Below are 17,734 nucleotides of genomic sequence, written 5' to 3' on the forward strand. Positions count from 1 at the left end.
TTAACTTACAAAAGGGATCCCATCGGGTCAGCTTCCTTAAGCTTTACGGGTAACCCGCCAGTTAATTCGCACACATGTCAGATTTCTTGGTTCGTGTTTCAAGATGAGTCGAATGGGGAGCCCACAAGGCGATATCAGGAGTACACAGATGTCAAAGCAAGCCAAAAGGTGCATGCTATCAGCTATGATTGAGACGATGATGTCTTTACAGGCGTACCAAAGGCCTGGACATTGGCTACCGTCTCAATCTGCATCAAACTATGTTGCAAGTCGATTGGCGATTACAAATAGCAGCAATCTCCATTTGGAAAGGGTTCATGAAAAACCCTCCTCCATGGCTTTTAGCAGAGCAAAATTGAACACAACATTCCCACCAAGGCTTGATTCACAGAGAAAGAGAGAGAGAGAGAGAGAGAGAAAGACGTTTTATTTCATCATTTGATATTTTGAATAGTCAAAATGATGCCAAACAAATGAACAAACTGGTATAATATAATTGAAGAATTACACTCATTAGGATACAGTGCAGAAAACTCACAATAAATGGTGAAGAAGAGATCAGCAGGGCACGTTGGTTGGTGAAGGTGGCCCTGCTACTTGAAGACTGGTGGCTGGACTCCAGCTCTCTATGTCGCCACAATGGCCATTCTTCATGGTAACCACTGACAAAAGGGTGGATTCGGCTAGAGAATCTTGGAGGGTTAGTTTTTTTGAAGCCACTGCCTTGACTCGGAGTCGCTCTGCCCTCGAGCCGATGACCTGTCCTAAAACTGATGCTGCAATTGTAAATGCCATGGCTGACTTGGGCATTAAGATAGATTTCCTCAGCATAGCTATAAATGGAACAGCTGCATGAACGGCAGCAAACCAAGAGGGTGAGAATTTTTCTGTGTGTTCTCTCCATATTCCTAATGGTACATTTGCTGCCATGCCGAGTAGACCGATTGCGAGTACTTTTGCTGGTAACGGTTGGGGGCGGAGATTCTTTGCGAATGCAGTCTTTGCTAACGCTGCTCTTGCTGCAACTACTGCTGGTGGGCATCTAAATTTCATGCCTGGTGGGGGCTGAAGAGCTTTTGCAACAAGCGGTATGACATTGCTAACAGCACGGTATGACTTTGCAATTGGGCAGTTCCCCATTTGTAGCCACTCATTACCCACTGCTTCATGCTGTGAATTTCTACCCTGAAAATGAACATAATGATAATTTATGAGGACAGATTGCATTCATCCTAGATTTTCACCAATTCAGATAAAGATTGTTAGCATATGAATTTCATCATTCTTCACCTAGCAGAAAAAGTACTCAATGGTAATAACCCATCATAGATGATTAACAATGGATCACCTGCGAAGAAGACTCTTTCTTGGATGACTCAAATTTCTTCTTCTGATTTTTCCACTTCTCTGAAAATGAATCAAAGCTGAAGGGCCCTCCAGGTCCGAAGGATGAGAGGCTAATAGTGGCAGCCTTTGCAGCTAAAGGATTGAACTGTGATGGGGCTGGTTTGAGTTCTACACACTCTGGATGCGTAGATCTTCCAGAAAGTGGAACCACTCCATCTCGACCATGGAAAAGCCTATATGCCATGTCAAAATTGGGAGCATCTTCAAAAATTGGCCCTTTAGCTCCACGTACCTATAAGGGGAGTAGAAGCAGCTATTAAATTAATTATAAATCAGAAAAACGTAACAACAGCCTATATTGAAGATTGTAAGGTAAGAACTAACTATAACACTTGGAACTCTAGAGCTTATTGGTAATAGTAAACAACGCAATAAGAGGATAGTTAACAGAGGAACGTAACAAAGCAACAAAGTGAACTTTCTTCCATGTGGTATCAAGATGTACAGATAACTTTGACATGTATTTCATTCCTACTACGTTGAAATATAATGTTAGTGAAATACTGATACATATCCGATTTTCTATGTGTTTTCCATAGTTGATACATTGATCAATGCTGTAATTTATAAAACAAACGGGTAGATTTATATTTTCGTTTGATATCTTTGATGAAATCATGAAACAAGTATATTCAAATATAAATTCAGAGAAAGAAGATACTTACAGGCACTGGGAATGCCATGGACGAGGAAAATGAGAAATCTGTCGGTTCATTAATATTCCTTAAGAATGGACATCTTTGAATATCCTGATTAAAAGTTGTAGAGTCCTCTGCAAAGCCTCCAGGGAAATTATCCATTTATACCTTGAATAACTTAACCTACAAAAAAATGGAATGGTCCCCATAAGGTTTTTGTGGTAGAATCTGACATATATAAAAGAAGAGTACACAAAGAAACAACATCCATAGCAGGAAGGTTTTTCTTTTCAACTCAGCCATAAAAGCCCCAAAACCCACACGACTGCTTAAAGCCAAGTTTCACCCAGAAAAACTCAACCAAAGAATTTCCTATATCATCTGGAGGTCCAAATTACTATAATCACTCCAACAATCAGGAGAAGTCATGCAGGTACTTGTAAACAAGGATTTGTAAGTAATTAAAGAAACGACAAACATAATCGAAGTCAAATTTACAAAACAGGAAGAAAAAAAATCCAGTTACTAATTATGTCAACTTTCGCAACTTGATCAAACTGATGAGAAAATGATCATCGAACTAAGGCTATTAGTAAAACAATTCCAAAATAATCAACTCAGAACTGAATCCTTAGCTAACGGATCACATAATACAAAACTAAAACACACAATCCAGAACAATCCGAACGTATTGAGTTCGTAAAAGCGCATGTACGTCAAGCAAGTCAGATCGCACAAAAACTCGTTAAAACTTCAACAAAAAACGAGATAACGAAAGCATAAACGCAGCGCAAAGTCGGATCGGAAACAGCAGAAGCAATTGAAAGAAAGAAAACAAATCAAATCAAATCAAATAAAAAGAATGCAGAATCATACCTGGAGATCTGAGAGAAGAGAAGCGGAGATGCTCGGAGAAGGAATTATGGAGAGGAGGGTAGGTGAAGGCAAAGACTAGAGTAAAAAAAGGAGATGCTTCGTTGTTTGATTTTATTTTATTTTATTTTTCTTTTCCAGATGAAACGACACCGTGCAACACACACGCCTTTGTTGGAGTTGTCGATAGTTGAAGGGTAATACTGTAATTTAACGGTGAAATTTCTGGAAGGAGCCGTACGGCGGGCGACCTAATCCTGGTCAACGCTTTGGTTTTCTCTTCCTGCCAAAATGGACTTGGGGGTTGCCTGATTGTGGGCCCACGCGCCACGCGCTTCCCGTTCTTTTACTCTGATTTTCATTTATTAATTATTAATTATTAATTATTAATTATTTTCACACCTTAGCCCCTTCATTTTTAATTTATTAATTATTTTCGCCTTAGCCCCTTCCTTTTTCATTTATTAATTATTTTTTTACTTTCCTATTATTTCTTGAATTTTATATTTAATAGGAACTTACAAAATAATAATAATAATAATAATAAATTCATAATATACTTCAATTTTTTAAAAATTGGCATTAGTGTAATGAGTTTGAGATGAATTTTTTTAATTTTTTTTTAATAAATTTAAATTTGATATCGAATGAAACTCGGAAATAAATAAAATTTTAAACTAAAAGAGCCGTAAATGCATACACGAACAAACACAAATTCGAAGATAAAAAAAAAATATGAAACGAAGAAACAAGAGAAATCACACATTGTAATAAGAAGAGAACCATAAATCCAAACCGAGAACACCAAAGCAAGACGTCGTTATATACTTCAGTAGAGGAAGAATCATTACCGTCATTCGATTGCAGAAGGTTCCCCGTTAAATATTCATCTATCCGTCTAGCACTATTCAAATAACTTATTTTCTCTGTAGTACATTGCTAATCTGACAGGGTTCTACCATAGATCTCTACTATGACTACTTCTACGAGACTCGCAACTTCTTTGTTTAACCACAGAAACGGAAGATTCTATTGATACCACTTACAACAAAAACAATAAGGCATTACAAACACTACACTGCAAGGCTATGACTACACCAAGGATTCCCATGTAGGAAAAGCTCGATTTTGCAAGCGAACGACGAGTTTGCCCCTTCGAGACGAGACAAACTGTAAAAGGATAATTACAGGAGAAAGAACATGACATTTTATGGGTTAGCTTGTTACTAATCTTATTAACACTGATCACTTCAGAAACAAGCAAACTAAAAGCGACTAAGATCCAAGATCCAAGTATCTACAGACATAAGAACAAAAAAAGCAGCAATGCTTCAGCTTTAGAGGTGAAAATTTGGTATCATTCTCAAGAAGAGTGGCTACTTAGTTTTTTTCTTGGATGCTTTGGCTATAGCATCACAAATCTCTTTCTTTCTTTTGTTGTTACCGTTGATGTTGTTGCTGTTTGTACGGTTCGGGTTGTTGCCGGTGCTCGCCGAGCTCTTAGCGTGAACTTCAAGGGCATCTTTAACAAAGAACTTTAACCTCCACAAGGTAGATTCACTCTATATGATACAGCAATAAACTCCATTAATCAATGTCATAGACGAGTACGAAGCGACGCAGGGGGAGGTACCTGTGCGTCGATGTCGAGATCCACCTCCTCAGCTGTAGCCTGAAAACTTGGGTTATTTTCAGCAACGATCTCCAACGCTTTGCTGAGATCTTCTGGAGACAATTTGGTGAGGGCTGCTCCAAGCTTTCTCTTTTCTTCAGTTGATATTTTTCTGAACCACACAATGATGGTATTAGTACACTCCACATATGGAGTGCAAGTCGTTTTCTAATGTCACAAGCAAATCAACCCCAGTTTCGAACGCTGAAATTTGAAATAACAAAAGTTAGAATAAACCTGCAGTTCTGCACGACCAGTTCTCGAAGCTCTTCGAGTTTCGAATCGACCTCATAAATCTGAAAAAATTTCACTACCTAGATTAAAATCGTCTAATGTGTTTCGATATAAGGTATACAAAAAAAAAAAAAAAAAAAAAAAAAAAAAAAAAAAAAATACAGTGCAGGCAGTCTAAGAATTCCGGCGAGAAATGGTTGCGGGAAACGACGTTCCCTTTGTAAATGCGACATTTTCTTTTTCTAACTAATTAGAGTTGACTGACAAGAAAAGGGCTCAGGAGGGGTGCGAATCGACTGGTGGGTCTATACTCACACGGGTGGACCATGTGTAGAACAATAAATACACATTCAATTAGCCCGTTTAGGATAGCCGCCTAAGGAATATAGACTGATATGATAGGTCTCACTCATGATGTGTGTGTTTGCATCTAACCCCGATAGTGGAGTCACTTACTGAGTATTTCTTAAAATACTCAAGCCACGTGCTACTTTTATTTTAGGTAAAGGCAAGACATCCCTGTACGGCTGACGACGACATCGCAATTCGAGACCATGGCACGAGCATAAGGTAGTTGCAATTATTTTCTTAGATTTAGGCTAGAATATGATGTTTTAATTTAAATGATTATTTATTTTTATTTAGTCTTTCGTTGTGTTGTTTTAAATGTCTTTTCAAACACGCAAGTCGATGGCAATGTTTTAAAGTGAAGTCTATGATTTATGAAAAAATTTAAATGAAGTATTTCCGCATTCAATGTTCATGATATGTATAGAAAATAAAAAAATCAAAAGGAAGTAGGCCATCTCCAGACAAGCATTTTCAAGATAGCTAGATCCTTAGAAAAAGATGAACAGCAAACCTCGTTACTTATGTCCCTAGCCATTTTTGCTCGAGCAGCCTCGTGAGCAAGCTGCACGTTCAACAGCGCTTCTGCTTCCTCTTCTTCTCGTCTCTTTTCCTGGAAGCTGAGGTATTTTTAAGAACTTCAACCAAATTTTAAACATTTCTTTCAACCAAATGATATTAGAACTCCCAGGCAGCATGAATTAATTAAAGAGTATTGATTCATTCAAGAACTGTTCTCAAAACTAACAATTTACCTCTTCAGTGACTTTAGGCAGAAGTTGAAGCCATTTCTCCTCAAACTTAGCGAGCAAAGTCTTGGCCATCACGTGAACATCGCTCATCTCATCGTTATATTTCATTGCATTCTTGAAGACTAATCTCACATCAGAACATATCTCTCTCACATTCTTATATCCAGTGCTATCCTTAGCCTCCATTTGATTTTTAATTGTACTGAAGTCCATTGGCTTGTCAATCACCTAGAAGATACAGTACATGTGTTACATGAAGGATTACAAAACCTGAGTGCTTAACAAGAGATGCTAAAATATTACCACGCCGCTACCTTATTAATCACACTCGTGTCTTTTAAGCGTTTTTAGGTAAGTGTATGCATATTGAATATTCACACTCGCACCGGTGAGACATGTGCGTGAAACTAGCAATCTAGACAAACCGTTGGAGAAACACAAACAAAAAAAGTGATGCAAGCATGAAAGATGAGCCTCCTCTAGACGATTACTCTCAAGACCTTCATTTTAAGAAATGTCTATAATAGTGCTTAGACTCAACGAGTAGGCCCGACTGACTTGGAAGAAAGATCTACAATAGTGTCAATAATATCAAGAATGTTGTGTGTGTTGGTGGTGCCCAAGAAGAAAGTCGGTCTTCCCTCCTGCCCTAAGAAGCAGGTCCCACTCCGTCCAAAGCTTCAACTAGCTTTCCGACTGGCTAAGCAAGTTCAACCCCATCTCCAAAGGGGGGTTCAACTCCAGCTTGATCATATGCAAACGTTGTATATTCTAGTTCCCCAGGATTTCAAGGCATAAGACAGCTCAAAATTAATATATACAACATTCAATATTCATATTTGGATATGGATATAGACCACACCTCATAATAGTCGTGTAATCCGAGAGCTTCGACGTCCACTGGCTTCATAAACGGCCAGGCCCACTTATGCTGTGATATCTGAAAGTCAATGCAGAAATATAAAGAAAGGCACCTGACGATGAGATAGCATGCAAATAGGAAAGCACACGAAAAATTAGCAACAGAATTGAAGAAAACACCAGTGAGTTGGTAACCTGACGCAATATTGTCCCAAACTGCCGCATGAGTTCTTGCATTCTCTTTGCAGCTACAGCTTCTCTGCGAGCTGCATCTTGCTGCTGCTTCTTAACACTTGGAACATGTCTTTCCTTATCTTTATCCTTTACAATAGAGCTACCTTTACTACCATTTGGCTGCTTTTTTTTCGATGCCAAATAGAACTGTTCTATCTCACTCGCGCTTTGCTCGAGCTGCAAGGATAGAAGAAGAAAAAAAAAAAAAAAAAAAAAAGCTCAGATTTGAACAAACAATTTGATGAGAAAAATAGTTTTTGTTTTTGGTCGTTTCGTTGTTCAAAGTTTGATAAATGAGTCTATGAGACGACGATATCTGCTCATATGTGGGGTAAATTTTAATGACATGATGAACAGTAGTCTTTCCTCAACTTAATTGTTCCTTTCCCTTCACCTGTCATGTGTCAGTCATACTGTAACAGCTTAAGCCTACTGCTAGTAAATGTGTCCTTTTTGAGTTTTTCCTTTCGGACTTTCGCTCAAGGTTTTTAAAACACGTCTACTAGGTAGAGGTTTCTACACCCTTATAAAGAATGCTTCGTTCCCCTCTCCAACCGATGTGGGATCTAACACACCAACTTTCATTAGCAAACCAAAACCGAAGCCCACAAAAGGGAGCACTATAGAGAGAGGAGCTCCAATCAAGTAAAACCTAGCGAAACTATTTTCCCCGAATTTCATCTATTTATGTATATTCACAGTCACCCTTCACCGAGCCCGAGAGTACTAGGTCTGTCGAGACAACGATATGCCCCAAATAACAAATGTGAAACAGACCTATAAAAAGGAAAAATAACTGCAAAACAATGAGGTTACAATATATCGGTGTTTTACCCTATCGACCTTCAGATATATCTCATCGACTTGATGCCTAACGCCATCCACTTCTTCACGAAAAGTGTCTCCTACAACAAAGTTTTTGGCATCTGCTGCATCCATGGGATCTACCTGATTCTGTACAGCAACATTTGGTGAAAACTATGCAGCACAAATGCTACTTTGGAAAGTGCCAAAGAATCAAAAAGAAGATGAACGATGTTCTTTAAGGTGTGAAATGCCTTGAAACATAGTATTTCTTTAAGATTCAAACCCAAAAAATAAAAAGAAAGTGAGGCAAACTTCTTTTGTGAAACATTAAGTGTAACAGCCTAAACCCACCGCTAGCAAATATTGTCTATTTTGGCTCATTACGTATTGCCGTTAGCTTCACGATTTCAAAATGCATCTACTGAGAAGAGGTTTCCACACCTTTATAAGGAATGCTTCGTTCCCCTCTCCAACCGATGTGGGATCTCATAATCCACCCTTCTTGAGGGAGGCCCAGCGTCTTCACTGGCACACCGTCCGGTATATGGCTTTGATGCCATTTATAACAGCCCAAGCCTACCACTAGCATATATTGTCCGCTATGACCCGTTAGATATCACAGTCAACCTCACGATTTGAAAACGCGTCTACTAGAAGAATGAAAATTTGTGATGTTATGAGTAATAAGATCAACAAATTAAGACTTTTAAACTAGATTATTCATCAATATAGGTTTTTATACAGATATCACAAGGAGCCCTCGCTGCACAAAGAGCCCTAGATCCACTTTTTTAAATCTCATACAGGCAATGAATGAATGAGGCAGATGAATACGAAGCATCACAAACTATAAATATGAAATCAAGCAGGAAAAGCATTCAATCTATGAAACGGGATGATGCAGATGATTATAAATCAAAGAACAAACTGGATTTCCAAATCGCAATCCCGTAGCACCACTAAGCGTTCTTCAATGGCTAAAAATATGAAGCTAATTAACCAGAACAAGAACAAAACCTTCCGATGGACGTCTTTTCATCGACAAACCAAGATAGTCTAAAACGCATCACGATCCACATGTTTTGATCCCAGCTTTCCCGGTATCCAATGATCCTGAGAGCTCCGTTGGTAAGAACAAAGAGATTTGGAAGTCATGTCATGAGTATTCAATAAAGCATGGAATGACGACGTTTTTTAAGCTCCAAAACAGAGGAAGGGGTAAAGGTTTGAGAGAGACCCACGGAAGGAGGAAGATGATGACGCCGCCGTGCTCGGTGTTTGAACCGTCCGTTAACTCTCAATAACCGGACGCTGGATCGGAAGGGGCAATTTGGTCCTTTTTTATCGGATGAGTAAACTTTCGCTAAATTACAAAAATTACTCCCCATATTTTTTCAAAATTAAATATTGGAAAAATAATATTCTAGTTTCAAATATTGGAAAAATGTCAATACTGACCGGTTCAGCTTGGTTTGCGGGTTCAAGGGAATGAAGGTTCGGTTCAACCGGAACCGAACCGGGTTTGAATATATATACTTTTTAGGGTTTTGTCCTTTCCCACCCACACATTTCAGCTGCGTTCAGCTGTTCGTCGAGGTCGAGCATTCTCCTTTCATTTCGTTGTTCATCGTGTCGAGTGTACACAACCGTCCGTCGAAGTTCCCCTCAGTGGTTCGCCGCTCTTCGTTTAATCGCGCCTCCGCTCGCCGCCGGTTACATTTCGAGTTCTTTTACTGTGATTTAATCAGTCAACCGGAAGAAAAAAACCCCGATTTCCCTCCAGCGACTACCACTGCAGCCCCCTCCGGCAATTGTGTTCCCTCTGCTTCGTAATTCCATTCTCCAGGTATTTATTTATTCCAACGTTCGAGCACACTAGAAATTTCTCTAGTAATCTGTTTTGAAACTGAATTTCCTTTTTAATTTTACTTACTTGCCTAAATCAATCGACCAATTGCTAACAGTGTTTTGAATGGCCCTACTTAATTTTACTCATTTGCAATGCTCCGTGACACGTAGTTGTTCACCTGCAACACTATCTGTGTTCATTTGATTTAGTTTTTAAATATTGAATAATATGATGGTCAGTCAAAGAAATGGTTGAAAATTAAACTATTTCAACTACTGAACAACCGACAACCTGCCCAACCCAACCTGAAAATAGAAGGTTTGGTTTGGGATACTATCCCTATTGGGTTATCTCCGGGTCCAAAAAATCCCTACAACTCAACCTGTGTACTATCCCCATTAAGTTGAAAAAAAAAAAAAGAACACTAAGATTAAGTTCACAATTGCCCGTTGGATCCACCTGTTTCCTTCCCCAAGTATGATCAGTAAGTACAAACATGGTGAAAAGTAAACGGTGAGCTGATGAAACAATTGAAAAAAGAATTATTTTTGTAAGTTGAATAAAAGAATGAAGATCTAAATATACTCTGAATGCAATTCAATCCATCATTAAACATCTCGTTGGAGAAAGAAACCAATTAGGCTCAAAAATTCCAAAATAACATTGGGGAATGAGGTAGAAACCATAAAATTGCAGCAAGAAAAAAAGAAGGAAGATTCGATCACTTATGGAAAGCTGGATAGTGATGGGATTGAGAAAACGAAGAAGGCCATTTGCTCCTGCAATTGCCCAAATTGTTGTTCTTTGTTTCAGCTATGGTCATTTGAGAGCAATTGGTGAAGCGGCGTTGTTTTACTAAACGTATATAGAAAAAAAAAGACGAGCCAAAATTTATCCCATCTATCAATTTTTCTATATACTGTTGAAAATTGTGTAGAACATTTAGTAAATTTTGAGCAAGAAGTCAATTTAGACATATATCTTCGACTAAGAGATCTGAGAGTACACTAGCATTGCATCAAAGAACCAAAGTTGAAGTAGAGAACAAAAATTAAGACAGTTGCAGCATAAGAAAGCCCTCTCTAGTACTCCAACTCCATCACTCCCCAACTTCTCTGTAATTCTTACATTGGCTCTTCCTTCTTCCCTATTTTTTCTTTCTTGCTGTAATTTTATGGTTTCTGTTTCATTCCCCAATGTTATTCTGAAATTAGTGAGCCCAGTTGGTTTCTTTCTCCGGCAAGATTTTAAATTTCATATTGACTTGAGCTCGAGTATTGAGACCTCCATTTTTGTATTAAACCAAGAATGATTTTATTTTTCTTGTTTGTATGGCCTAAGCTAACGCTTAATGGAGATCACAAGGAAACTTAATTTTCTGATTTCTGTTGTCAAGAAAATGAATTTCCCGCTTATTTGGTTTGTCAAGGTTCAAATTTCAGCTGTTATTTGCTTTTTGACCAGCCAAAATTGTGTTCTAAATGAGTTTACTCCATAGTCTCGTCTCGTGTATTTAATTACTGGGAGAAAGAAAACATCTTGAACCTCAAATTTCATAATGTGGGACAAGTCTTCCTCCTCCCCATCCCAATAGGCATTGGAAAATTTGGTTGAGATCTAGGTTTTATGCTCGTACCACATTCACTGTTTGTTCTTTCGGGTCATCTTGTTGTTGTGTTTAACTTAAACCTTAATGCTCCAGCTGGTTGGAGAAGTTGAAATTCAATCTTAAGGATCTTTCTTCAATGAAGTTATTTTCTTTCAAATTCAGGCAATCAATCTGTGGAATGATCTTGTTTTGCATTGGCCAATGACTATGTGAGGTGTTCATTTATAGCTGACGCTTAAGTTAGGCGTATACCCTGTTTCGTCGAGGTTTTTTTTTCTTTTTTACAATCTTTAAGTAAGAGAATGGACTCCAGTGCAACTCCTGGACCAGATGATCCCTTAATACTCAAAGAGCAAGATAATCACATATCGTCAGACATTTGGGACGGAAAGGTAATGGATTGTAGTCTTGTTGGAGCTTTGAACAGTGCTATTGTTTCCATTTAGTAAATTTACAGAGGTTGAGATATATTCTTACTGTTGTATATTTAAAAAAAATGGCAGGAAAGGGGTGTGCTTAGATGTTTAGAGCATACTTCCATTCTCGAGAGATGGAAGCTTACAGGAAAACAAATCGAGCTAGTTGAAAAGGCTGGATTTGGGTACTTGAGATTGATGCCAGCAGTAACCCTCGACTGTGCGCTCATCTCGGCACTGGTGGAGAGATGGAGAAAGGAAACAAACACGTTCCATTTTTCGGTCGGAGAAATGACCATAACACTCGAAGATGTTGCGCTTCTACTTGGGCTATCAATCGACGGAAAACCTGTTACAGATGTGGATGTCGATCCCAAGTCACTTTGTGAAAATTTACTTGGGAAAGAACCCATAGATTTCAAGGGTGCTGTGAAGCTTACTTGGTTGAAGGAGGTTTTCTCTGAATGTCCCGAAGATGCGAGTATCGAACAAATAGAGTATTCTACTCGTGCATACCTCCTATACTTGTTAGGGAGTACGATATTTGCCTCAACAAGTGGGAACAAAGTTAGTGTCATGTACCTTTCATTATTCAAGGATTTTGATGAAGCTGGAAAGTATGCTTGGGGTGCTGCTGCTTTGGCTTTCTTGTATAGAGCATTAGGCAATGCTTCTCTTAAATCACAGCGCACTATTAGTGGTTCTCTAACGCTTCTGCAGGCATGTAAGCTCGTTGCTCTTTTCTTTTAGTGTCGGAGAATGTCTGTCGCTTAGAGTCGATGCAACTACGATTGTATTGCATCTCTGCAAATGTTGTGTTCTCATTAAAATGCTGACTCCCTCTCTGGACTTTTTCCTCACCTGCATAACAGTGTTGGAGTTATTATCACTTGAACATTGGGCGACCCAAATTGAAAAAGGAGCCAGAGAATTGTTTTCCGTTTCTTCTTAAATGGACGGAAAATAGAAGTGGCTCAAGAATGGGAATAAATTTGCCCACATACCGCAAAGCCTTGGATTCTCTTCAACCCTCTGATGTAAGTTTCTCTGTAATGATTTTAGTATTCCCCCTTCTGGAAAATAGCAAGCTGTATGACTTTCTCGACTTTTTCGTGTACTATTCAGGTACAATGGCTTCCGTACAAGGATATGGACTTTTCCGTTGTACCCGACGATATCAAGAATAGTTTGGTCTTGTCTGCATCACGAACAATGTTGATTTGTTTTGATAAGGCGGAGAAACATCTTCCCGACCGATGTCTGAGACAGTTTGGCCTGCCTCAGCCTATTCCGAAGGACGTTGAGGATTGGAAGCGGAAAATTTGTTTAATGGATAGCAAGGAGGAACTGCCATCAGAGCTTAAAGAATGGTCGGACCGTTATGAACTTATCGAAAATGGTGTTGCTAGTGTAGATGAAAGTGAGTATTTGCAATGGTATGAAAAGATTACCCGCAAGTTTGTTGGACGGGCCGAGTCGTGGGAGTCTAGATTTAGGCAAACAATCAAGGCTATGCATGAGGTAGTGAAGATAGTAAACTCGATCTCCACGAATGGGATGGATCGTGAGGATCGTAAGTTGTTTAGTAATGTGAAAACTATGGTGCATAAATGTTGGACCGAGAAGTATGCCGATTCGCCTAGCGAAGGGGATAGTACAAAACGAACCGGGAAACGCAGGAGGGAAGGTTAGCCAAAGTTCTGTTGTTCTTTCAAGTATTGTAGATCCAGTAAATGGCAGTGTTTGGGGAATTTCAAATTTCACACTTGTTGGGTTCTCTTTGATGTTGATAAAATCGGTATATGGTGGCTGCAAGATCTTGGGAGCTGGGATTCACTGGACTTCATACATGTTTGTTTGATGCAGAGTTTCAGGAATTCTCAGCAGCAATGTGTGTAATTTTTCCTTCGTTATAATATGGCACAGAGTGAATATTCCAAGCAACACTGTATGATTCAAAGCTACTCATTGGCTCACTTTCCGTTTGAATAAAAACCATTGTTATATTTTTCTGTTTTTGTTGGTTGCCCGTCGTTATCATTAGATATTGTCACGGGCGAGCCATCTATGCTGCCTATTTCATTATTTCTGTAACTATGCACGGGGAAGCTTTCTCCTTCTTCATCTATGCTACCTATTTCATTATTTCTGTAACTATGCACGGGGAAGCTTTCTCCTTCTCCATCTTATTATTTTTGTAACCATGGACGGAAAAGTTTTCTCCTTCTCCATCTATGTTACCTATTTCATTATATTTGTAGCCATGGACGAGAAAGCTTTCTCCTTCATCTATACTATCTGTTTCATTATTTCTATAACCATGGACCTTTTCCATCTATGCCATCTATTTCATTACCTATTTTCCTTTTTTGCTAATATAGTTATGGTTAAAAATGGTAAAAAAAAATTGTAATAAATAAATGTATTTCACTAAGTATATATGCCTTAATATAATTTTTAAAAATTTAAATTTTATTATTACTAGTTTTTAACAGTCTTTAGATTAAAATTTAATAAATCTCAATTCAAAACAATCAATGAAAAATATTATTTCTTATTTACAAATCAATATTTACTAAGTCACCATGCAATAAAAAAAAGATAAGATTTATCTCGGAACTAGATAAATTTTTTCCTTGCATTTCAAATCTAATGAACTGAACCAAGAGATTCAAATAATTAAAATACTAAAAAAACATAAACCATCCATATTATGGATTAAATTAAATTAAAACAAAACTGAAATAAAAGCAGTTTAGCAAGACAGAAAAAAATAAGATAAAAAGCTAGAAAAGGAGACCTTGCCACCGCCGGTCAAGCACCCAATTCTGCGAGAAGCTGCTCAGCGACGAGGGAGGAACCTTGAAGACGTGTCCAACGAGACACAGACAGAACAGACCCCAAGAGGTAGAAGAAGATATGTTACTGTTATTATTATTATTAAGAATCCAGTCATCATGAAGGCGAAGGCCTTCACTACCGCCAAGTCCAACGCCTACTCCCACCATTCACTTCCCTGATTTCTTGGCCGCAGACTTGGTCACCTTGGCACCGCTTGGATCCTTCTTCTCAACGGCCTTGATGACACCAACAGCCACAGTCTGCCGCATGTCCCTCACCGCAAACCGTCCAAGTGGTGGATATGTGGCGAATGTTTCCACCACCATGGGCTTGGTGGGTATCATCTTAACAAATCCAGCATCGCCGTTCTTCAAGAACTTGGGCTCTTTCTCAAGCTCTTTACCAGACCGCCTGTCAATCTTGGTCAAAATCTCAGAGAACTTAACGGCAATATGAGAGGTATGGCAATCAAGAACTGGGGCATAACCATTTCCAATTTGACCTGGGTGGTTCATGATGATAACTTGAGAGGTGAAATTGGCAGCTTCCTTAGCAGGATCGTCCTTGGAATTTGAAGCAACGTAGCCACGTTTGAGATCCTTCACAGCAACGTTCTTAACATTGAACCCCACATTGTCACCAGGGAGAGCTTCTTGGAGAGCTTCATGGTGCATCTCAACAGACTTTACTTCAGTTGTCAGTCCAGAGGGGGCGAAGGTCACGACCATACCAGGTTTAAGAACACCCGTCTCAACACGACCCACTGGCACAGTTCCAATACCTCCGATCTTGTAAACATCCTGAAGTGGAAGGCGAAGGGGCTTGTCAGATGGTCTCTTAGGCTCTTGGATCAAGTCGAGGGCCTCGAGAAGGGTTGGGCCCTTGTACCAGTCGAGGTTGGTGGATCTTTCAATCATGTTGTCACCCTCAAATCCAGAGATTGGGACGAAGGGGATTTTGTCTGGGTTGTAGCCAACCTTCTTGAGGTAGGAAGAAACTTCCTTCACAATTTCGTCGTATCTAGCTTTAGAGTACTTGGGGGTGGTGGAATCCATCTATCACAAAAAGAACCAAGTGAGTCAGACAAGTTACTCATAACAGACGGGAAGAACACAAAATTTCGTGTTATGCTAGAGAGAGATTTCCACACCCTTATAGTGTTTCATTCTCCTCTCCAATCGAGGTGGAATCTCACAAAAACAATAAGCTCAGAAGAAGAGTATAAGACGAGCAACATTACCTTGTTGCAGCAGCAAATCATTTGCTTGACACCAAGGGTAAAGGCAAGAAGGGCGTGTTCACGGGTCTGCCCATCCTTTGAAATACCAGCTTCAAAGCCTCCGGTAGTAGAGTCAATGATAAGAACAGCACAGTCAGCTTGGGAAGTACCAGTAATCATGTTCTTGATGAAGTCACGATGGCCTGGAGCATCAATAACAGTGCAGTAGTATTTGGTGGTCTCGAATTTCCACAGGGCAATGTCGATTGTGATACCACGCTCACGTTCAGCCTTAAGCTTGTCCAACACCCAGGCATACTTGAAGGATCTCTTGTTCATCTCAGCAGCTTCCTTCTCAAACCTCTCAATAACACGCTTGTCAATGCCTCCAAGCTTGTAGATCAAATGGCCAGTGGTGGTCGACTTTCCAGAGTCGACGTGACCAATGACCACAATGTTAATGTGTACCTTCTCCTTACCCATGGCTGAATCTTAGGAAAAAGAACTGCTAAACAATAAAAATTTGGATACAAAATGAGCGTAGGAAAATAACATAAAGGAAGAGCAGGCAGGCAAAAATTCATCACTAACAAATATGAAAAAAAATTCTGAATTTCACATGTCTTCGTAAATCTAAAGTTATTCACGAAACATTTCGACGACTTGTTAATTACAAATAGTTATTCACGAAACAAGACGGATCAGAGAATAAATTAAGAACACGAAGATCGCAATCCAATCAGTCAGAAGAGATTAAATGCAGATCTAGGAAGAGCGATAACACATTTGGAAAGATCGGAAAACAAAAACCTAAAACTCAAATCAAACGAAGTATAAATCTGAGAAAGCAATATCAAAATCAACAACGATGTGAGAAAGCAATATCAAAATCAAAGTAGATATGGATTACAGATCGATTGATAAAGAAATCGAGAAAACATCGTGGTATAAATCTGAACCTGAAGATAGCCTTTGGTTAAACCCTTGCGCCAGAGACTGTAAATGAAAAAAAAAATAGACTAATAGGGTTTGAGAATTATTATATAGAAGGTCTAAAAAATAAGTTGACGAGAATACCCTTATAATTTTAAAATTTATAACACAATCCTTCAACAAAAATAAATTAATTATAACTAACAAGTTACACCTTGTTTATTATGTATTTTTCATTTATTTTGTAAATTATTTATTTTTTAATTAATAGAAGTTATATGGCCTCATGCATTATTTATAGTATTACAAATTTTTGAAAATTTTGTTATTTATTAATTAATTAATTATATATATGTATATATATATTTTTTTTTTTTACTTTGTTTATAATTTTAAATGAACCATTGATTATATTATTTAATATAACTGTATTTTTCATTTATTTTGTAAATTATTTATTTTTTAATTAATAGAAGTTATATAGTGCATTATTTAGTATTACATATTTTTGAAAATTTTGTTATTTATTAATTATATATATATATATTTACTTTATTTATAATTTTAAATGAACCATTGATTATTTATTTAATAAAATTTTTTTACTTTAATGAATTAAATCTATTAATTTAATTTTTAATGTGAAAAAATCATTGTTTCACATGAAAATTATTGTTTCACAACTTAAAGTCCCACCTCCCCTAATTTAAAAAATAATCGTGGTTTATAAACAAAGAATACTCTCCACCTTGTTACAAAGCTTTTTGGTAAGTCCAGGCCTGGAAAGCTGAAAGCAAAGCCATGAGAGTTTATGCTCAACGTAAATAATATCATACCATTGTGAAGAGTTGTGTTCGTCTAACATGATATCAGAATTATGCCCTAAACTTAGTTATGACAATAGATTGGTAAATCCTCAAATGTCGAACAAAAGTACTCAAAAAAGAAACAATAGATTGGTAAATCCTCAAATGTCGAACAAAGTACTCAAAAAAGAAAAAAGAGTCAAGCCTCAAGCCTCCTTGAAGGTACCTCCTTGAA

At 38.1% G+C, this 17,734-nt stretch overlaps 4 protein-coding genes across 9 annotated transcripts; 1 reads left to right on the forward strand and 3 right to left on the reverse strand.

The window, feature by feature from the left end:
* Positions 1-412: 412 nt before the first annotated feature.
* LOC111809406 (uncharacterized) lies at positions 413-3,084 on the reverse strand. Its single transcript, XM_023695857.2, has 4 exons — positions 2,922-3,084; positions 2,073-2,228; positions 1,349-1,639; positions 413-1,185 (listed from the first exon to the last, which is right to left on the reverse strand). Exons 2-4 carry the CDS (start codon positions 2,205-2,207, stop codon positions 559-561), a joined length of 1,053 nt encoding a protein of 350 aa, XP_023551625.1. The 5' UTR covers positions 2,208-2,228; positions 2,922-3,084; the 3' UTR covers positions 413-558.
* A 1,018-nt stretch (positions 3,085-4,102) lies between these two features.
* LOC111808439 (transcription factor GTE6) lies at positions 4,103-9,148 on the reverse strand. Of its 2 annotated transcripts, XM_087116912.1 has the most exons (10): positions 9,064-9,148; positions 8,844-8,939; positions 7,854-7,973; positions 6,981-7,196; positions 6,787-6,864; positions 5,928-6,152; positions 5,687-5,785; positions 4,828-4,886; positions 4,552-4,702; positions 4,103-4,480 (listed from the first exon to the last, which is right to left on the reverse strand). In XM_087116912.1, exons 3-10 carry the CDS (start codon positions 7,956-7,958, stop codon positions 4,295-4,297), a joined length of 1,119 nt encoding a protein of 372 aa, XP_086973038.1. In that variant the 5' UTR covers positions 7,959-7,973; positions 8,844-8,939; positions 9,064-9,148; the 3' UTR covers positions 4,103-4,294. The 2 variants fall into 2 exon arrangements, with proteins under 2 accessions (XP_086973038.1, XP_086973037.1); XM_087116911.1 differs by having other exon boundaries at positions 8,844-9,119.
* Positions 9,149-9,386: 238 nt separating this feature from the next.
* On the forward strand, positions 9,387-13,706 carry LOC111808438 (protein MAIN-LIKE 2). 4 transcript variants are annotated; one of them, XM_023694406.2, is made up of 6 exons: positions 9,388-9,672; positions 11,447-11,498; positions 11,598-11,676; positions 11,788-12,420; positions 12,573-12,737; positions 12,826-13,706. In XM_023694406.2, exons 4-6 carry the CDS (start codon positions 11,899-11,901, stop codon positions 13,390-13,392), a joined length of 1,254 nt encoding a protein of 417 aa, XP_023550174.2. In that variant the 5' UTR covers positions 9,388-9,672; positions 11,447-11,498; positions 11,598-11,676; positions 11,788-11,898; the 3' UTR covers positions 13,393-13,706. The 4 variants fall into 4 exon arrangements, with proteins under 4 accessions (XP_086973036.1, XP_023550174.2, XP_023550172.2 ...); XM_087116910.1 differs by having other exon boundaries at positions 9,387-9,672; positions 11,447-11,676; XM_023694404.2 differs by lacking the exon at positions 11,447-11,498.
* A 614-nt stretch (positions 13,707-14,320) lies between these two features.
* On the reverse strand, positions 14,321-16,779 carry LOC111809281 (elongation factor 1-alpha). Of its 2 annotated transcripts, none has more exons than XM_023695724.2 (3): positions 16,720-16,779; positions 15,782-16,265; positions 14,321-15,596 (listed from the first exon to the last, which is right to left on the reverse strand). In XM_023695724.2, the coding sequence occupies exons 2-3, from the start codon at positions 16,241-16,243 to the stop codon at positions 14,709-14,711; spliced, it is 1,350 nt and encodes a 449-aa protein (XP_023551492.2). In that variant the 5' UTR covers positions 16,244-16,265; positions 16,720-16,779; the 3' UTR covers positions 14,321-14,708. The 2 variants fall into 2 exon arrangements, with proteins under 2 accessions (XP_023551492.2, XP_023551493.2); XM_023695725.2 differs by having other exon boundaries at positions 15,782-16,268.
* Between the last annotated feature and the right edge of the window lie 955 nt (positions 16,780-17,734).

The sequence above is a fragment of the Cucurbita pepo genome, chromosome 13, assembly GCF_057944985.1.
Source record: "Cucurbita pepo subsp. pepo isolate OVF chromosome 13, ASM5794498v1, whole genome shotgun sequence".
Lineage (NCBI taxonomy): Eukaryota > Viridiplantae > Streptophyta > Magnoliopsida > Cucurbitales > Cucurbitaceae > Cucurbita > Cucurbita pepo.

Coding starts and splice junctions, on each gene's coding strand:
- LOC111809406 (XM_023695857.2), bottom strand. CDS start 2,207: ATGGATAATTTCCCTGGAGGCTTTGCAGAGGACTCTACAACTTTTAAT. Junction 1,640..2,072: donor CCATGGCATTCCCAGTGCCT/GTAAGTATCTTC, acceptor CTCCCCTTATAG/GTACGTGGAGCTAAAGGGCC. Junction 1,186..1,348: donor AGAAAGAGTCTTCTTCGCAG/GTGATCCATTGT, acceptor GTTCATTTTCAG/GGTAGAAATTCACAGCATGA.
- LOC111808439 (XM_087116912.1), bottom strand. CDS start 7,958: ATGGATGCAGCAGATGCCAAAAACTTTGTTGTAGGAGACACTTTTCGT. Junction 4,887..5,686: donor CTAGGGACATAAGTAACGAG/GTTTGCTGTTCA, acceptor AAATTTTTTCAG/ATTTATGAGGTCGATTCGAA. Junction 4,703..4,827: donor CTGGTCGTGCAGAACTGCAG/GTTTATTCTAAC, acceptor TGTGTGGTTCAG/AAAAATATCAACTGAAGAAA.
- LOC111808438 (XM_087116910.1), top strand. CDS start 11,587: ATGGACTCCAGTGCAACTCCTGGACCAGATGATCCCTTAATACTCAAA. Junction 11,677..11,787: donor CAGACATTTGGGACGGAAAG/GTAATGGATTGT, acceptor AAAAAATGGCAG/GAAAGGGGTGTGCTTAGATG. Junction 12,421..12,572: donor GTTCTCTAACGCTTCTGCAG/GCATGTAAGCTC, acceptor CCTGCATAACAG/TGTTGGAGTTATTATCACTT.
- LOC111809281 (XM_023695724.2), bottom strand. CDS start 16,243: ATGGGTAAGGAGAAGGTACACATTAACATTGTGGTCATTGGTCACGTC. Junction 15,597..15,781: donor TGATTTGCTGCTGCAACAAG/GTAATGTTGCTC, acceptor TTTTTGTGATAG/ATGGATTCCACCACCCCCAA.